General features: G+C 40.2%; 2 protein-coding genes across 5 annotated transcripts; one reads left to right on the forward strand and one right to left on the reverse strand.

Moving 5' to 3' along the window:
* Positions 1–13: 13 nt before the first annotated feature.
* znf644a (zinc finger protein 644a) lies at positions 14–16,081 on the reverse strand. 2 transcript variants are annotated; one of them, XM_084912498.1, is made up of 6 exons: positions 15,995–16,081; positions 10,051–12,493; positions 3,807–4,400; positions 3,195–3,320; positions 1,103–1,205; positions 14–986 (listed from the first exon to the last, which is right to left on the reverse strand). In XM_084912498.1, exons 2-6 carry the CDS (start codon positions 12,488–12,490, stop codon positions 791–793), a joined length of 3,459 nt encoding a protein of 1,152 aa, XP_084768624.1. In that variant the 5' UTR covers positions 12,491–12,493; positions 15,995–16,081; the 3' UTR covers positions 14–790. The 2 variants fall into 2 exon arrangements, with proteins under 2 accessions (XP_084768624.1, XP_084768622.1); XM_084912496.1 differs by having other exon boundaries at positions 15,934–16,040.
* LOC146367374 (uncharacterized) lies at positions 16,014–20,021 on the forward strand. 3 transcript variants are annotated; one of them, XM_084912511.1, is made up of 4 exons: positions 16,014–16,071; positions 18,654–18,752; positions 18,826–18,941; positions 19,292–20,021. In XM_084912511.1, exons 2-4 carry the CDS (start codon positions 18,682–18,684, stop codon positions 19,660–19,662), a joined length of 558 nt encoding a protein of 185 aa, XP_084768637.1. In that variant the 5' UTR covers positions 16,014–16,071; positions 18,654–18,681; the 3' UTR covers positions 19,663–20,021. The 3 variants fall into 3 exon arrangements, with proteins under 3 accessions (XP_084768637.1, XP_084768636.1, XP_084768634.1); XM_084912510.1 differs by having other exon boundaries at positions 16,019–16,098; positions 19,292–20,020; XM_084912508.1 differs by lacking the exon at positions 16,014–16,071 and adding an exon at positions 16,223–16,802.
* The last annotated feature ends 14 nt before the right edge of the window (positions 20,022–20,035 follow it).

Raw genomic sequence — 20,035 nt, forward strand, 5'->3', positions numbered from 1 at the left:
GAAAAATGTCAGATTGTTTCTTTGTCTTTTATTTAGAACAACACAAATGTTTTAAGCATCGTATCTGTGTGATATAGTACATTTAAAATTAAATTATTTCAAAACAGTATATTTAAACATTAAATATAGGTGACATGTATGAAGGGCTTGGTCAGCACGGGTTGTGCGTGTTAGGTCTCTCTCTCTTTTTTTACCTCTTTTCTTCCTCAACCACCTTCAGTTTAAATCTTGTGTTAGAAACAATGCAGTTACTGAAATACTATAAAACACTCTTTCTATGCATGACAAGTTTTCAGACATTTTTTTTCTTTTTCTTTTTTTCCTCTTTTTTTTTTTTTTGTTGTTTTGCACTTTCATTCAAAATATTTCTCTCAGTAACTCTGGCCTGAAAAGAGACTGTGGGTTTTGATTTGACCGTGTTGCAATACAAAGGAAACATGACTTGATGTGAATATTGATACAGAAGAGAAGTGCTCCCAGAAACTGACTCAAACCATGAGAAATCTGAGGTAAAGGTTGTCTTCATTAGAAATGGATTCCACACTACATTACTGCATAAAACAAAACAGTCTGTCCACTTGGAATTGTATTCCAAAAAAATGGACCATGTAAAAACAGACAGGGTAACAATATCCAAAATAATTGACTTTTTCATCTGTCCAAATGTGTACAATATCTCAGGCAATATTGTACTTTTGGCCGGTAATTTGTTGACTAAAAAAACCAAAAGTGAACATCGAATATACATACACATACAGTCTAGTGAAATCTAAAAAGGTCCCCACTGGCCTCATGAGACAGCATGTGTGACTGTCAAGGAGCCATCTTGGTCAGTCTTGAAGGTTGGGGTGTCTGTGGGCAACGAGGTGACCTCTACCATGCCTAGCCCAGTGTGAGGGACGCTAGTGTTCATTATGTGTCTTTGTAAATGTTTTATCCAGTCCTCCTGAACTGACAAGGGACCTTGGAAGACCAGGTCACAGAACCTGGAAACACAAAAAGAAATGCAAAACCAGGCAACCAGGTTATCTGGCAGCTTGAGACTGGGGAAAAAATGAATTGGGGATTAAAAAAAAACAACAAAAAAAAGCAAACACATTACCTGCAGGTGAGCCTGTACATTTCCTCTGGTGTTTGAGTTAAGGGCAGTGTCTTCTTTTTTGAGCCAGGCCTTGAGCGTGTCCTAACTGCTTTACAGTCAATCGCTGAAAGACAGAATTTCATTTACAGCCCAACATTAACACTACAGTATATTTAACATTATAATGGATGAAAATATCTGATGAACACTGGAAAATTGTCTAATGACATTTCAGCAAGAGTTCTTTGAATGGGCTTTGAATGTGTTGACGTTTTTGACTTTTGCTGTATTATGCATGGTCGAGTGTGGCTAAGAAAGGGCCCAAGATCAAAGCGTGATGATGTGCGCCTGCAGGAAAACTGGGTCCTGACAACTTGAAGCCACCAAGAGGTCGCTCTGCAATTAAAATCTCTGCTAAAGCTCCAAAAAGCTGATGCCCTCCTACATTCTTACCTTGGGGAGCACACAAATAACCACTGGTGGACTAAATATAACTAAGATTTGGACATCGCAGCTCCTTTTGGTTTCCAGCTACACAGTTTTATCAGGCTGAGATTTCTGCTGCTGTTGGTGCCTGAAAGTTTGTGAACCCTTTGCATAAATATGACCTGCTGCCAGAATAAGAGATCCTAGTTAAACAAGATAAAAAATATTACATCATTCCTTTTATTCAATAATCCAACGTTACATAAGAGAGGTAAAACTATATGCTTTTTGCTTTTGCGGTCTGCTCTAACATTTTTGCTAGGTTAGGGGTTAGGATTCTGACTTGGCTGCATAGTCTTTATTCTTCTTTAACCTTAAAGTACAAATATTAGTGATGAAGGTCATTGTATTGCTGCACGACCTACTTTCTCTCTCGAGATTTACGTCGCAGACAGATGTCCTGGTTTTCCTTTAGAATTTGCTGGAATAATTCAGAAGTCATTGTTCCATCAGTGATGAAGAGGCATCTTGGCCTAGATGCAGCAAGCAAGGCCCAAACCATGATACAACCATCTGCTCCTCTCCCTGCCACGCACAGCTTTGCTGTTTGGTGTTCTCCTTTTAACAATTTAATGAACCTGAACATTTGCCAGCATGGAAGTGGTGTTACCCTGGGGTCCTTTATGATCATATGAACTACACACCCTGCTCTTGGGTGATCTTTGTGGGTCGACCACTCCTGGGGAGTGTAACAGTGGTCTTGAATATCCTCCATTTGTACACAATTTGTCTGACTGTGGAACGGTGGAGTCCAAACTCTTTCGAGATGATTTTGTAACCCTTTCCAGCTTCATGAGCATCAACAATCCTCTTCCTGAGTTCCTCAGAGAGCTCCTTTGTTCTTGGCATGATGCCGTTCCACAAACACAGATTCTGACAGATGTCTTTTTTTTGTCTTTTTCTTTTTTAAACAGAACAGGAGGTGCACTCACACCTGATTGTAATCTGGCTGATTGAAAACATCTGACTCCAATTTCAGATTAACTGATAATCCACGAGGTTCACATACTTAATACTAAAATAATACATCTTAGGACTTGAAAATCTGAAGTTGTGCAGAAATCTATTAAATTCTAAAAGGTACTTTTCTTTGGAGGTTTTAACCAACAGTAGAGCATTTTTTATAAGTAGATGCTCACTTTCTTTGCATTGGGTACACTTGAAAACAAATATTTTGAAGGTAATGCGATCTGATGTGATGCTAGTGTAAAAAGAAAGCAGAAGGAGACTTCTTTGTGGTAAATGCTCCAAGACCAAAGATTTTTTTTTACATTTTTTTTATTTGAAGTGGAACTGCTACTAAAACTGTGGTCAACACTGCAGAAAACAGATTGGCTTTTGCAACTATTCCCAATCTTCCAAAAAGGGTAAAAGGAGATTATTCAGTACCAGGAGAAGCCAAAGAGTATGCACAGAGGAAGAATAAAATCACTTGTTTTGTGAGCCCAGCTGTTTTTGTTACTGATAAGACCTAGTCAGGAAGAAGGCTAAGACAAAATTCTGGCGTGAAACTGGATTAGCAGTTTATGGGGACATAGTAGCGTGAATGGTAAGTGTAATTGTAAAGGTTTTAAGAAGAAAGCATACAGGGCGTAGTCTGACTAAAGATTTTACTAGTGGCACTTACTGGTTCCCTCGAGTAAGGCGATCCTTTTTCTTTTTGCATATGCCCGGAGGTGATTTGACAATGCAACACCACTGTGGAACGTTGCGTTGCAATGGATGCACACCTTCCTGTTGAATTCACCCTTCTCTGCGAAAAGACAAAATCAATAAGAAGAAAATAAATACAGAGGTTTAGTGAGGTTTAGTAATTCGTCGGAGGTGTTGATGAATTGTAGAAACAGACACTGGTAAGTTTATCACGTCTAAAATCAAGCTTTCAACAGTTTCCATCACATTTCAGCAAATAAGCCGTCTGCGACAAGAAAGAAATGTACTTGGAAATGCCTAAGTGTCAATACTTTATTTAATATTATACTATTAACTGCAAGGCAATAAAACAAGAATAAAGCTAATCTGTATTTCGTGTAACAGGCGCTTCCGTTTCATCCACAATACAAGGTATACTCTTATTCTCTACATTTATGCTGATGAAATCTTAATTTCAACACACATGCACACTCACAAACACACAAAAAAAATCCTGACAAAAAACAGCTGCTGCAAATCTGAGTTTTAGAACATGCACAAGCTTAGACAATTAAATTTAATGGTAGTCCAATGCATTGTTACTTACCAGATATTTGGTTTGGCAGTGAAGATGCAACTTTTGCTCCTGAATTATGTTCACTGTTTGAAGAAACTGTTATCATGTTTCTGGATATCTGAGAGGATCCCTTTAGTCTGGCATCTTCCTGACACTTCCTTTTCTTTAGAATTCCTATCAAGGCAGTTGTGCCTGAGAACGAATTTTTAACATCCAAATTCGTCTCCTGTTGCCTTTGTTCAGATTCAATTTCTGCTAAAGAAAAGGTGGGTATCAGTGGTTTGGCTTCAGTGCAAACGCTTGAATCGGAATTACTTTTTGTGATTCCAGTATGGGGCGATGTGAAACGATCAGCACTGGACAGCTTTGAAGAAGCACCATAGTGGAAATGGTTCCGTCTCTTTCCCACAATCTGAAGGGCCCTCTGGAACTCCTTCTTGTCCCTCATCAGCTCTCGTAGTAAAAGTAATGGGGATTTGTTTTTTGATGCAAAGCTTTTACCAAGCTTTTTGAGGTGGCCTCGTATGTGGTTTGACTGCCCAGTCCTGTTGTCAAACGAGTCCCCACATAAGGGACAAGAATGAATGCTCTTCACGGTCTCAGAGTTCGACTCTAGCTGTAATGCTGAGAGAAATAAAATAAAATTAGGCACAAAAACATTGAACCGTATAATATCAGACATTTGAACTTTGTAACACTGAACGACTTGTAATCTATAATTTAAATCCAGTTTGCAAGTTGGGTTTTATGTTTTATGCTCACAGTTCCTTCCACTGGTTTTATACAGGTATCTCAAAAGAATGACTGCCAAGATCTCGGATGCAGCTAGCTACTGTTGGCTAGCGCTTTGTCACAACGAGTTACACAGCGGGTATCTCTGCATGCTTTAGGTAACACCTAAAGCACCTAAAGCAGGCGGTCAAGGTAACACCTTGACCGCCCGGAAACTTATGCCAGGGTCCTGTTTGTGGACTTTAGTTCGGCTTTTAACACCATTGTGCCTGAACTTCTTTCCTCCAAACTCTCCCAGCTCAGCGTGTCACCAGCTACCTGTCAGTGGATCACCAGCTTCCTGACAGACAGAAAGCAACAAGTGAGGCTGGGGGAGATCACCTCTGAAACCCGGTCCCTCAGTATTGGTGCCCCTCAAGGATGTGTCCTCTCACCACTACTGTTCTCCCTCTACACTAACGACTGCACCTCCAAGAACTCGGCTGTCAAACTCCTAAAGTTTGCAGATGACACCACTGTCATTGGCCTCATTCAAGATGGTGATGAGTCTGCATACCAGCAGGAAGTTGAGCGGCTGGTACTCTGGTGCAGTCAGCACAATCTGGAGCTGAACACTCTTAAGACTGTAGAGATGACAGTGGACTTCAGGAGACATCCCTCAACTCTGCTCCCCCTCACCATATCAGACAGCCCTGTGTCAACTGTGAAGACCTTCAAGTTCCTGGGTACCACCATCTCCCAGGACCTGAAGTGGGAGACCAACATCAACTCCATCCTCAAAAAGACCCAGCAGAGGATGTACTTCCTGAGACAACTGGGGAAGTACAGTCTTCCACAGGAGCTGCTGATCCAGTTCTACACTGCGGTCATTGAGTCTGTTCTGTGCTCCTCCATCACAGTCTGGTATGGAGCAGCCACTAAACAGGACAGGAGCAGACTGCAGCGGACTGTACGGGCAGCAGAAAGGATCATCGGCACCCCCCTGCCCTCTATCCAGGATCTGTACCTCTCAAGAACCAGGAATCGGGCAGGGAAAATCATCACAGACCCCTCACACCCTGGACACAGACTTTTTGATCTGCTGCCCTCTGGCAGACGGTACAGAAGCCTGCAGACCAGGACCACCCGACACAGGAACAGTTTCTTTCCCCTCGCCATCTCCCTTCTTAACAGTTGACCTGTCACACTGCTCCCACTGCCAGACTGCAGCTGCACCTTATGTACATTTTGTAGTATTCATTCCACCTCATTCATTTCTGTATTTTATGTATATAAGTTTAGATTCGTTATTTATAGTTGGTTACACAGCTTTGTGTATGTATGTGTAATGTGTATATATAGACACGTGTGTGTGTGTGTGCGTGTGTGTTTTACATTGCTATGCTTGAGAGCCACCATCTACCGGAACCAAATTCCCTGTATATGTCTGCACATATACTTGGCCAATAAACACGATTCTGATTCTGATTTATTTGGCAGAGTTTTTACCCCAGAAGGCCTTCCAACTATTCCCATCAGGAAAGGCCAGATAACCAAAGGGGATCTGTGTCTCTGGCTGGAATCAACGCAGTAATCTTCCACTGTGTGATGTGTTAACCACTACACTATGGAGACAGACGCAGCCAGGCGGCTAACCACCTCCCACCAAAACAAGATGAAGAATTTGGAAGAAGGCAGCCCCACTGATTTTCACAAAGCAGTTCTTGAGAGTTTGTCAGTGTTGATTGTTACCGATACAACCTACTGAAATGACCTTTGACACTATACTGTTTACATATGAATTACTGTATTTCAAAGTGCTTATATTCTGCTGCACTGTTGGCTGCAGAAATCACCAAGACCAGAAAGAGAATCTTTAATTTTCTCTTGTTGCTGCTGATGTGGACAGAAGATGACACTGGATTGCAGTGACAGATCACAAACAATGGAAGCCTAGAGTAGATTGTGGAGCGAACATTTCATTTGATCTAACCATCTTGCAGAAAACCATATTTATAGATAGTGTACATTAGTGCTGGGCGATATGACGATATATATTGTGTGGACGATAGAAAAATGTCTATCGTGCCATTTGTCTTCTATTGTTTCTATCGTTTCTAACCTAGTTTTATAAATTATTACATAAAATATATCATTAAATAGCCTGTGGCAAATATATTAGTGTTGTCTTGTCACTATACATACTCTAACTTTATGCAAGAGAAAATAAAGTATAAAAAAATTATATTTTTCGTAGGGGTGCAACAATACCGGTATTGAACCATTCGATACAGTGCTTTCGGTTCAGTACGCATATGTATCGAACGATACGAAATTTTTAATTTATTTTATCAACTTTTTTTCTGACGATGCTGTCTGTGTTGAGAGCTCAGTGGATCTGCGTTCCACTACTCCGCCTAGGCTGCACTGTCGAGCGCAGATCCACTGAGCGCAGCATGCTCTTGTGGGGGGTGGGGTGGGCAATCTAGCAAGACAGAAGCTAAGCTCGTTGCAACATGGCAACTGCCTCAACGCTACCCGAAACTGAACCTCCCCCACCCTCATTCAGATCTGGCGTTTGGAACTATCTTGGTTTTCATGTGAAGCACGACCCTGATGGTAAGTGCGTCATGGACGAAAGTAAAACAGTATGTCGGATGTGCCACGCAATGCTCAATTACATTGGTGGGAACTAGTGCGTTAGCGCAGTTAGCTTGTTAACGTGTTAACGTGTTGACGCCGTCCAGCCCCAAGCACGGGGCGATCCGCAGTAACTTGTTAACGGAGATTTGCCGCGTTATCGTGTTAATGTCATTTTAACAAGATTAACGCTGACAACACTAGTGGGAACACAACGAATATGACTGCACATTTACGCCGACATCATCCTAGTGCAAAGACAAGTGGAAGCAGACAAAAACAACAAGCACGCATGCTACAAACTTTACCCGAGTCATTTAGACAGCCGTTAGCACATGATTCTCCTTATGGGGACCTGATATGTTTAATATGCTGCTGAGAATATAGCCCAGAAGAAGCGTAGAGTATAGCTTTATTTTGGAAAGAGCCATTTCTCTGTAATAAACTCTCTTTTCCAAAGATGAGTGATTTCTCGATCAGATAGATTTATTTATTTTTTATTATTTTGTCGTTTCAGCAACATTAAATTTAAAAACTGTACTTTTGAGTTAAAATATATATTTATAATTTTAATAAATGACAAATTAAAAAGGCATGAACATTTTTTTGTATCGAAAAAATATCGAACTGTGACACCAAAGTATCGAACCAAACCGAACCGTGAACTTTGTGTATTGTTGCACCCCTAATTTTTCGCAAAGAAACTCCGTCTTGTGGTTTTGCGACAAGCTCTATGGTACCTCAAAACAAAGGATGCGCGACAGGTTGCAGTTTCATGCCCGGACATGCAACAGGCAGAGACAGCTACAAAGGCCGCCCAAGAAGAAGCACTTTACCGAAAAGAGGGGGTACGTCTGTGATTTGGTTACATTTTGGGTTCAACAGCACCGACACAGAGCAGAAGACGCCCATTTGCAAGCTATGCTATAAAACTAATCCCGCACCTGATGGCAACACAACAAATCTCTTCTATCACCTACAGAAGGTACACAAAGGAAAACTCAAGAACCCAGAATATCCAAGCTAAACCAAGTTATGGAACAACGGAAGCAAGTTTGGAAAAGAAAAACTATAGCCAGCCGAAGATAAAGCAGTCTTTCGCACAAGGTACGCCGTTTGAGAAAACATCCCAGTGCCATCAACAAATCACAGGAGCCATCTCGCGTTACATTTGTAAAGGCATGGCCTCTGTTTATGTAATTGAGAAGGACAGCTTTCGTGACCTCGTCACCCTCTGCGCTCGCTGTTTACAGACCGCGTACTTTCCACATGACCACACTGGAGTCATGTTAGCCCAAGGAAAACAAATATTTTCATCTACTGTTCTGGCTGTAGTAATTCCGAGTGACCCCTAATTAAGAATTAATGTGTCTAGTAGGGGTGGGTTTTAATAATCGATTCATCGATTAAAATCGATTCTGGCTTGGATAACGTGATATCGATTCATTAAAATCCTGAATCGATTTTTTTATATAAATGTATTTTGCCCAAAATTCCAGAATCTCAGGTGAAACGTCACAAAATTTTGACAACCACCAAAAATTTAAAACAGTAAATGAGAGCAGGTGGCTTCTGCACAAAGACGTAAACACACAGCGCTGACCCGCGGATCAGAATCAGTGAGATGTCGCCTTTCTCACCGACGGCACGGACACGGTCGTGGCTGAAAACCGACAGCTCGCTGATTCTGATGTTTCGCCCGGTCCGAGCTTTGTGTTTACGCCCTTTTTGTGCCGATTCTAAAGCTGTTAGTTTTTATCTCTCTCCAAACAATATTGACTGAACCAGCAGCAAAAGAAGATCCAAACTACGCTTCACATAAACATCGTCATGAATTCACTCTGACTTTTGCTGTTTTGCTTCCACCACGATAAAATCACACGTCATGCACAGCTCGTTGTCTCTCTCTCTGTACTTCAAGAACAGTTTCCCGTCTATCCCCGAAATCTGTTTTCTGCATTATTTGCTTGCTTGTTACGCACAAGACTACCGTTGTTTACAGCGCTGTCGGCCGCTGTTTTTTTTTCCCTTTTACTTACTTCCGAAAAGAAAACCTAATTTCTGCCGTTCAATACTGAACAAATTTAAACTTTTTAAAATTATGCAAAATGCAAAACGCTCAGCCGTGTCTCTAATAAAACCGCTGTAACTTCAGAGGTAATGTTCATAAGTTGATTAATGGTTTTCTTTTGTTTTTGATGTACTGTAGAATATTTTTATAAAATCCCAGGCCAGGAAAATCAGCTTCATGTTTTTCTGTGTTTTGTCTTCAGCTACTTTGACACAAAGGCATCTGCTGTGATGCTCACACCTTTGATAAAGTCTGGAAAGTGTCAGCTTCCTTTTTATAGATACAAAAATATGTAAATGTACTGATCTGAATTATAATATTTCTGACTGTCTGAGGCAAAATTTCCCAGATTCAAATCAAATCGAATCGAATCGTGGATCGAATCGATTCAGGACCTTGTGAATCGGAATAGAATCGATTCTACAAATCAGTGACGATACCCAGCCCTAGTGTCTAGGTCTTTGTCAAACTTTTCAGAGAATAACTGGAAACATTGTGGTAATATTGCGGTATATCGTGATATATATCGTCATTGTGATATAAAATAATTCATATCGTGATAAATATTTTTTCCATATCGCCCCGCACTAGTGTACATAACTAATTATTGCAGTTAATAACTGGTCAGTAACAACCAGTCACTAGAGAAAAACTCTAACCAATTGGCGAGTGGTACCTTCAAATTAATTTGATTAATCTGTTGATGGTTTCGTTTTTGGAACCACATTTTGAGATCTCCTGCAGTATCTGTTACAACTCGGCAAGAGCACATTTTAACAGTAGTAATAAGGAAAGCTGTAATGCACAAGATTTTTTCTTTTAAAGAAGAACATGCAATAAGCACTCGAGTACCTTTTTTCAATCGGCGTAATGCTGACATCTTCCGTCGAATTCGCGGCCTCCTGTCTTGACAAGCCACCTGCTCAGGAGGCACAACATGGCGCGCATTGTAGCTGAGCCCTACCCTATGAAGATGCCCTCGGACGTGATTTGACAATCCAACACCTGACTCAAATACTGCAGGACAATAAGGACAGTTCTTGCGGTCCGATTCCAACTCTGACAAATCATCTCCGAAGGATTCTCCCAATGGTATTTGGTGGGCTTCAAAGGTTTCTTGAAACACTTCTGTTTCTATGCATTCTTCTTTGATTTCAGGGTCAGTCTGTTCTTGCTCTTCAGTCTTTATCTTCTCAAAAAGCCTTTTAGATGCTTGAAGGGCACCCCTCATAGACATTCTTCTGCTATATGTGTAAATGATGTTTTGTTTTTCTTTTTTGATGCCATTGTCAGAAAGGTTACTGTTTGCATCTGTATCTTTAAACTGGAAAATATCCCTTTCATCATAGTTGGCCACTTCTTCAGGATTGACTTTTTTCGGACTTGGCAAAGGTTTTGGTAAGATAAAGCATGAGTCTTGGTCGGAGGTGTTGCGATATGGGATGGACATCTTTCTTTTAGATGGTGTCTTTTTGACTGTCGAGGGATCTATAGTCACACTGGAGCCATTTGGGGATAAAGTTGATTCTTCATCCTTGACTGTCAATGTTTCAAGCAACTCATCACAACCATCTTTGTCACTGTCCTGAACAGGTTTACTACAATTATTACGTTCCTTCTTCTGCTCTAAACTCTTTTTTCCATGTCTTTGTCGAGACAGGAGAACATTAATAGATTTGTCCAGTTTTGACTCTGTTACTTGAGACCTGGGGCCTCTCTTAAGCTTGCTATTTCTGAATAAGTCTGAAATGTCACTGGACCCATTAGGTGAACAAGCTCTTTTAGAGGCAATCTGATTTTTGATAGAGATTTTAGATGTAAACTCTGCATCTTCGACAGGAGTTTTACAAGTAGGCACTTGCTGCTCCTTACCTAGTTGTGCGTTTTTCTCTCTATGCTGTGCGGCTTCATATTCTTCAAAACTTTGTTGATGGCGTCTGAGAAGGTGATTCTTAAAAACATTTTTGCTAAAAGCTCTATAAGAACAAATATCACACGAGAAGATTCCATGATCATCCTCCTGCACTTGCTTTCTAACCGTAATAACAGTGTGCTGCATAATGTCATGTCTCCTAAGGTCATTTTCACTAAGAGTCCTGAAGCTACATTTGTCACATCTAAACTTTCTCTTGTCCTTCTCATGTGTCTTTGCATGTTGAACAAATGTGTTTGGGCAATTTGTTCCAAATGGACACTGAGGGCAGAAAAACTTAGCGTTTTTATCATCTTTTTTCCGATCATTCACACCTTTGATCTCTTCAGTAAGTCTTGTTCTCTTGTCCTTATGGATGGACATGTGGTCAATAAGCAAACCACTTTGTCTGAAAGACTGGCCACACTCTCGGCATATGAAGGGCTTTGGTGAAATATTGGGAGGTTCAACATGAGACTTCATATGACGATGCAAATGATGTTCTTTCTTGAATATAAGTTTACATTTTGAGCATGGGTAACAGGACGGCTTCCCCTCTGAATGAGAATTTATTGTGAGTCTTCCCTTCAATGGAGAAAGTCCGTGTTTCATGTTGTTCTCATGCGAATTCCTTGAAGGTCCATTGTAAAGAATTTGCTTGATGGCCTTTACTGTTCCATTTGGATACTTTGAAACTTTTCCTGTTGGTAATGACTGTGACTTAGAGAATTTCCTTGACTTTCTGACTTTTCTGACAGGAATGGAATCTTCTTGGCCTTCAGCTTCAGACAGTTCCTCAGATGACTTGGGGCTCAATTCAGGGTAAAGGTCTTCTGAAGGATCTACCATCACAACCATGTCCATTTTCCGTTTCCTTCTCCTTTGGCTATTAGCAGGAGAGACTTCCTCTTTAGTCTCCTCACCAGGGGAATCACTATGGTTTTCCCAAAGAAACTGCATAAACTCTTTGTGTGGGTCCCAATTTAGGTCACTGGTGCTACTAAAATTATCCAATGAGTTCTCAGGTGACTCATCAAATCCCCAAATTCCTGCAGTGTCGATTTCATGTACAGTTTTTAGAGGCGTGATACTCTTTTCCTCCTCTTTTTCAGAGGAAATGCTATTGAGTTCATGGGCTTGTGTAGCCTGATGGGAAGAAGGTCCATTTCCCAAGCCAACCGGAGACAACATATCTTCATTTGATAGAACATCAAGGACATTGTTTTGTTTTGGGGAAGGCTTGCCAAAGGAATCAGTGCAAGCAGCGGATTCTTGCGCCATTCTCACTGGTTCCTGTAGGAGTGTGAGGGCATTGATCTCAGGATCTGCATCTTTGTCATCTTCATCAACACCTGTCAGACATGACATTTCTGCTGCCATGACCTAAAAAAGAAAAGACATTCTTAAATATACTCACTAACAAACAACTAAATAGTATAGTATTATTCAGTTCAAACCTCTGGCCTGAAAATAGACCATTGGTCTGGAAATTATGTAGCTTTTTTGACTTCCTCTTCATAGTACACACATATTTGTAAATAAAAGAAAACTTCTGTGTTAAAAAATTGTATGGTAATTTTTTTCACATCATACGTGAGCTATTGAGGTCACATGAGGCAAGGTGTGCATGGGGGATTAAATCAGGGATCACGTTAGGATAGTAAACTATAAGTTAATGCTCTCATACAGGTATTTTCTAACCAACTATTTTCTAACCATTCATCCATCGATCCATTTGCTACCACTTATCCAGCCAACAAAGAAACCTAGATCTCCCTCTCCTCAGCCACTTCCTTAAAGTGTTCCTATGACAGTCAAGACATATAACCTCTCCAAGGACATGTCGTTCTTCCAGGACATGTCCTTTTTCCAGGACATATCCTTCTTCCAGGACATGCCCTTCTTCCAGGACATGCCTGGAACACCCAGGAGACACTATAATCAGATGCCCAAACAAGCTCCTTAGTGGTTCTACTCTGAGTCAGTGAATGACCCAGCTTGTCCCTGACCTGGAGTGGGTATTCTATCCTTTTCTGACTGAGAACCATGGCCTCAGACTTGTGTTAAGTGTTAATTCTCATTTCTCATTTCTTCCAATTAACACTGGGCTGCAAACTGCTTCAATGTGAGCTGGAGGCAACCACTTGATGAAGCCAATAGAAACTGTTTACAAAAAGCAGAAGCCACCAAGGTGAAAGCCTTCTGGCACCTGTTGTTTCCACCTGAAGATTCTGTCCGTAAAAATTAGAATAGAAACTGTGACAAGCCCCGGTGAAGTCCAACACCCACTGGAAACGAGTCCGGCTTATTCCCAGCAATGCAAACCAAGCATTTTGTTTTTCTTTTGGTACGATAACAAGGAGCAAAATGACTATGTTTTTCCATCACATTCAAGGGTGAAGGGAGCAAACATGAGGTCTGCTGGCTCAGCCAGCATAAATGTCGGCCATGCAAAGTACCCATAAACTCAGGTAAGCAGGCTGATGTGCAAGCTGGGCAATATCTGGGTACCTAATGGATGAAGCTTACCAAACCATTTTGACATATGCACAGACAAAGATTTTAAGATAATATACCTCTGGAACAAATGTAAAAAACATTTGGTGCTCCATCTTATGATCTCTTTGGTCACAAGCAGACCTCTACAGGGCAAAACACTCGCCATTTACTCTCCTAACCATAGTAAAACTAGAAAAAGAACAACACGAAGGCCGTACTTTTCATGGAGTTGTTTTTTTTTTAATCATTGATGTTTTTGTCACACTCCTCCCATTCCTGTTGAACTCAGTTATTGCTCCTTTCCCAGTTCCAGCCCACTTGTCAACCAGTCAACAGTCCTCTGATGCACAGCGTCATCCACGTTGAGCACCGAGCAATTGGAATTTTGGATGACAGCATGGGAGCAATGCTGTCATCCACAGGCCCCTTCCATTGGGCATATGGAGAGCCAATGGAAAAGGGTTTTCCATTGGCTCTCCATAGGCAAATACCTCAGCAAATGGACACAACTACGAAACCATGTTAAGCATAAATCTATTAACAGTTGCTTACTACAGTACTAGTCACAAACATGCCAGGGATGGTTACTAGCTAGCTATAACTTAGATATTCATCACGTAACTTATTATACTAATAGTCAAGTATAAAATATATATACACACCGGTTAAAACCGGATGTTTTTATCAGCATGCCAATATTATTGGCCAAAATTTGCCATTTGGAAACCGATCAGTATCAGTATTCACAATGGTCGATAATTTAAAAACTCGAGAGATGGGAGAAACACCCTTCTTGCTATGAATATTGACATCACATAATTTTTCTGCCTCTCCAACCTCTCTAAACACAAAGCAGGGCAGGGCATAAACAATTAAGTAAATACTCTAACAGTTGTTGTGTGTGGTTAACTGTTTAAGGAAAAAACAATATGGAAACATATTGGAACATCAATTTTTTAACTCACCAAACAAAACATTTTTGCAATCTTGAAGTAACACTTAAATTGCACATTACCGTTAGCTAATATTTTTGAACTTTTTCATACCTCGCTGCACAGGAATAAATGTTTATTTTGAACCTCAAGGGCGTAGGTAGGAAAAATGGTGCAGTAAGCATAGAATCCGCAAGAAGCTGCTGCCAAACAGCAAACAGAGCTGGAGTCATCAATCAACCGGAAGAACATTATTCATTTAATTGAAAAGCTTCTTTCAGATTGGAAACCATTCCTGACACAACTCTGTGTCTCCACCCATTTTTTTGCATGTTAGGCAAATGTGTTAACCACTACACTGCTGAGCCACTAATTGTTGTTTTACTGAGTATTTTGACTATTCATGTCATTTTTCAAAGTAAAACACAATTACATTCTTATAAATAGTACTTCTTTATCTTACACATTAGGTGAATGAATGGGTTAGGTTTTGGACTAAAGCTAAAATTCATCTTAAATTTGCCCAAAAAAATTGTTTGTTTTTTGACACTAGCAACCAAGAGAACAAACATTTAATGGTAAAAATCATTAACAGCAGCCCAGAAATGCAAATATAGATCAGTGGTAGTTAGCATTGTCTGTACATGCAGCTTGTAGCATGCTTTAGCAGATAGTATAAACTTGATAAAACAGGAAACTGTTCAAAATAACATTGAATATTTATATTTTTAAATGTGCAATTTGTAGTTCTTGGTTATTTAGATGTATAAAGTAAAGCGTTTGGCTATGCTAACAGAGTTGACTTCATGGCTTAATCAGCATTTACTGTCTACAAAATAAATAAAACTAAATACAAAATACACTCGATCCTTAGCTTAGATAATTAATTCTGGTCATTGTGAACACCACAAGGTCGAAGGAGCGAGAGGTGTTGTTTTTGAAGGGCAATAAAAGTGTCATACCAAGTGAATGCTTCTGTGGCACACAAAGGTGATCCTAACATGTACGTAGCAGCACCAAATCTGCACAGGGATGGACCTTATAAATGGCTTTTGGTGAGCGGTGTTGGATTTTGTATAGAGCTGAAACTTTCAGCACAGTTGTTCAGGTACATGCCAGCCCACGACAGTTGGTGTCCGTTTCAAATATGCCTTTTTTTCAGAGAAAATATGATCATCTAGACAAATGTTCCGTTGAAGGATCATTACATTTCTTTGACGTTTATATCACGATGTGTTGCTGGATGCTGCTTGCAGGAGCTGCAGACCATTCCATTAAGGCTGTTCCACACCAAAACCTATTCCTCAGGCTAAAATCCAGCTAATGACAATCGTTACTCGCTACTCATAATACAAACACCATTCCAAATGATGAAAAACAAACAAACGTTACCTCTGAGCGGTGTGGATGAAAACAGGGCGCAATTTATACGCTGCATTGAATAATTTCTTACTTTCGTCTTCCATCTATTTCACAGTCGCCATTTTCCTGTGGTGGTCTGGTGTGGGACAGATCATTTCTTTCGTACGGGTAATCGTACACGTAATTTACTCTAGTGTAAGAGGACAAACTTTTATCCAAATAATTACGTTTAATCCTGTGACTGTTTTATATTACAGCTATAGCAATAGCTTGTGTTTTCGTCAAGTATTATTTCGTCGCGTATTGTTTCGAGTCGGCCTCATGCTCCCCCGAGAGATTTGTAATGGTTCAGTCCAGATAGGAGGCATAAAAGCAGAGTTAATGACCATCTCTTTTGGGTAGCAGATTTTTGGGGGGGCTTGATGTCGTATAATCACAGTTTTAATTGATAAGATAAATTGATAGGTTTGGTTTAGATTATTTTAAGCACACATTTGGTTTTGCTTTTTAAAGTTGCTACTGACGCACAGACAGGAATTGTATGCCAACACAGGAGAAATGTTAGCGCTACCCCCCCCCATGGTTGTCTTCTCTTGGGTCTTTGTTGCGTTTGTAGCCGGTTATTAGCCGGTTCTGTTACTCTCTGCCTCGTAGTTTAAAGACTTGAGACACATTTTTTAAACATACGCGACAAAATATAAAAATAAATCTTGTAACCACTCTTATACCTGCCCCTGATTGTTTATAAGGGCATTTTTCTACAGCTGAGTTCAGCACTGTCAAAAGGAAAACGTATTAATAAAACTATTGTCAGTCACTGTGGAGTGAGGTCAGGGGGTTAAACTTAGGCCTGACTAAACAATGTCTTCGTATCTGCAGAGTAATGTCTGTTATCACAGGTGGGTATACAGTCATCATTTTAAGAAAGACATTGTTTTTAACTTACCTAAGCGGTGAACCGTCAAAATGTCTGCATAATTTATTGTTATTAGCTGGTTCTTACATGTTAGCTAAACTAAAGCTGCCGACACTCAGGTGTCCTTAACATAACAACCTAGAAAAGTAATAATGTAAGCATTTTGCTCTTAAACACCTTCATTTAAATGCAAATGAAATGCAAACAGATTGTATGTTGCTTTGTTCAGGAGGTGAGCTGTCATGCTGTAAACATTTTCAAGAAATCTGTTAATAACTTGTATTAGCTTAAATGCTAAAGCGATATCAACTGGATTATGACTAACGGGAGGGCTGTGCAAAAGGCCTTTGCTAGGAAAGTGGGCAGTAGGTGCAGTGATTTATTGAAACATGTTCAAACGTACATGGAAATGTAGTATATAAGGCAAAAACAAAAAAACAGAGTTCATATAATTCTAACGTGCTTGAAAGTTGATATTTGACCATCTTTATTCTTCATCACAGCCTGAACTCACTTAATCAGAATCAGAATACTTTATTAATCCCTGGGGAAAATACGTAGCATTAGGCAGGTAGAATTAGGCACCTTTCCTGTAATTTCTCTAAGTAGTCTTGCTAGTGCTCCAAGCTTCTCGAAGGACATTCAGAGGTCGTCTTTGGATGTTGGCTGCCTTCTGTTCTCTGTCAAGATGATCCCACACTGCTTCAAAAATGTTGCGGTCCAGGCTCTGGGGAGGAGAATCCATAGTGTGATAGTGTGCCATTGTGTGTGTGTGTGTGTGTGTGTGTGTGTGTGTGTGTGTGTGTGTTTATATACAGGTATGCTTTTACTTCATCTGCAGTGTGTTTGGGATCATTGTCATGTTCAAAAAATGAAGGTGTTATCAATCAGACGCTTTCCAGATGATATTGCTTGGCGGATCAAAATTAGGTCATGACTTTCAGATACTGTTCATGTGCTATAGATAGTTTTGTTGGCCTTATACTTCTTCTTTTGTCCTCTGCTTGCCCAGTTTACTATTTTCCTTAGGAAAATACTGCACATAGTACTGAGATATGATGCATTTTCAGCTAACAGCTCGTTGGGAAGCACCTTGTTGATGCAATAATTTTATTTTAATGCCTGTCAAACTTTGTGATCTTTGGTATTTTTTGTACTACAGAAATGTAAAGAAATTATTTGCTGACCAGCTGCTAGTAACAAAGTGCCTAAAGATAGAATTTAAAATAGGTTCTTTTGTAAATTGTCTGTTATTTGTAGACACAACACTGGTACCCTTTAATGCTTCAGTGAGTCATAGGTTATTTTTAACTGGCTTAACAAACAACAACAAAAAATTCGTAAAATGGTCAGGTACAAGGACTGGACTGAAAAAGCACCCAGTGTCCAAAGGAAAACTTTGAAACACCTTCAGATGATTTTTTTTTAATACCAAGAAAATCTGGAATCAAAATATTTTTAATAATGAAGGATGGCTCAAGATTATAGCACAGAACTGTATATTAAAGCTAAATCATTCCCATGTTATCTGCCCAATGCTATGATACTGTGGGGATTGAAAACTTTAAGGCCATAAGGGCATAAACATGGTATAACTACATCATTAAGAGGATTGATTGAGTCATGAAAGAAAAATGAAGATAAACCTGTTAGCTCTGTGTTAATCTTTACCACAAACCAAAGTCCTTTGGTTGGCAGCAACAATGGCAGTTTCCCCACATTCTCTAATCTAGGTTTTATAGCGAACAGGTCAGTTGTGCATATGCATTTGTTGAATCTCTATTTTCTTTCCTCTTAATCATTTACCCCTAAACTGGTTTGTATTCAAATTCAGTGAGTACATAGCTGTATTATCTGATGAGATGTTGGACTCTGATGACTGGACCTTGGCCTTGGATGGTCTGTTTTTTGACAAACCCGCTGTCCATGAAGTGTAAGTACAAAAAGGTGTCCCACTTATTCCCTTTTGTCTTTACCCCTGTAATCTGAATTATTCTGTTTGACAGAAAACCACTGCACCAGGAGGTCAGTCCATGGCAGCTGGAAGAGCCTCCATCTCTTACTCATATTCCAGCCACTCAGGATATACAAGAGGAAGCTGAATCGCTGTCTACACGATACAGTATGTTGTGCTCAGGATTAGGTTGAATTCCTTTTCACTTGACTTGAGTAAACTGCTCAGTATCAGGCCAATTGAAGCCCTACTAAATTTAACTCTGTGACTCACTGACTCAGTGGCTTGAATAGGCTTGAAAGCATTCCCAGTTTTCTTTGACTTTGCATAAACAAATCTGAATCTGGGTCTTATGATATATTCAGGTATAGATGGAAAGGTTAATTCCCCGATGTTAACTTTGTTTAATCTAATCAAAGCACTGAAGGCGGCTTTATTAATTTTTTTTAGAGGGAAACGCATCACAGCTACCAGCAACTTGGATTCAACTCTTTCTCATTCTTCACTGTGACTTGCAGGTTTCTCAGAGGCAACCCATAAGTTTCAGCCTCTTTTTAAAGGATCTGCTGGCCTTAAGGTGCTACCTTCAACAATCAGCAGTTCCTGCAGTTTTAACAGTGATAAGAAAGAGACTGAGAAGACTAACGGAGGTAGCAGCAGCAGCACCAGCCAATGCGATGGCCTCCAGGGAGGTGAAGGGTTCAGGGATTACTCTCAGGGTGGCTGTCAGAGTGGCAGAGGTGGCGATGAAACCCTGCAGGGCTCTGGTCATGTGGGCCTCAGCAGATGGTTGTCTCAGGACTGCAGCAAAAGCCTGCCTCTACGGACAAGGAAAGTCTTAGTTATGTGCACATTGTTTTCAGACATTTACTGTGTTGCATGTGTTTAATGATGAGTAGAAACGTAACAGTTCCTTGATTTCAAGGCGTTTTAACTGCAGAATTGTAGTATGTGACCCATGTGATGCCATAAAAAGCAAGTCAACTCTTTGTTGATCTGCTTTATATGGCCCGTGGGATGTTTAAACTAACAGGATTACTATCATTCACTCTATAAAACACACATTTCCATTTTTTATACATATGTACCGTAGTGCTGATTTACTCTTTAATCTCTGGACTCATAAGAACACAAGAAGATGCTAAGCTATCCTCCATGTTAGCCTTGTTACCTGATTATGCAGCCACCTAACAGTCTAATCTGCTTCCACCTCTCTTCTCTTCCATTTCTTTATTTCCTCCTCCTTCCCACAACAGCTTGTT

The sequence above is a fragment of the Perissodus microlepis genome, chromosome 18 (genome assembly GCF_051167445.1).
Source record: "Perissodus microlepis isolate ML-2025 ecotype Zambia chromosome 18, ASM5116744v1, whole genome shotgun sequence".
NCBI lineage: Eukaryota > Metazoa > Chordata > Actinopteri > Cichliformes > Cichlidae > Perissodus > Perissodus microlepis.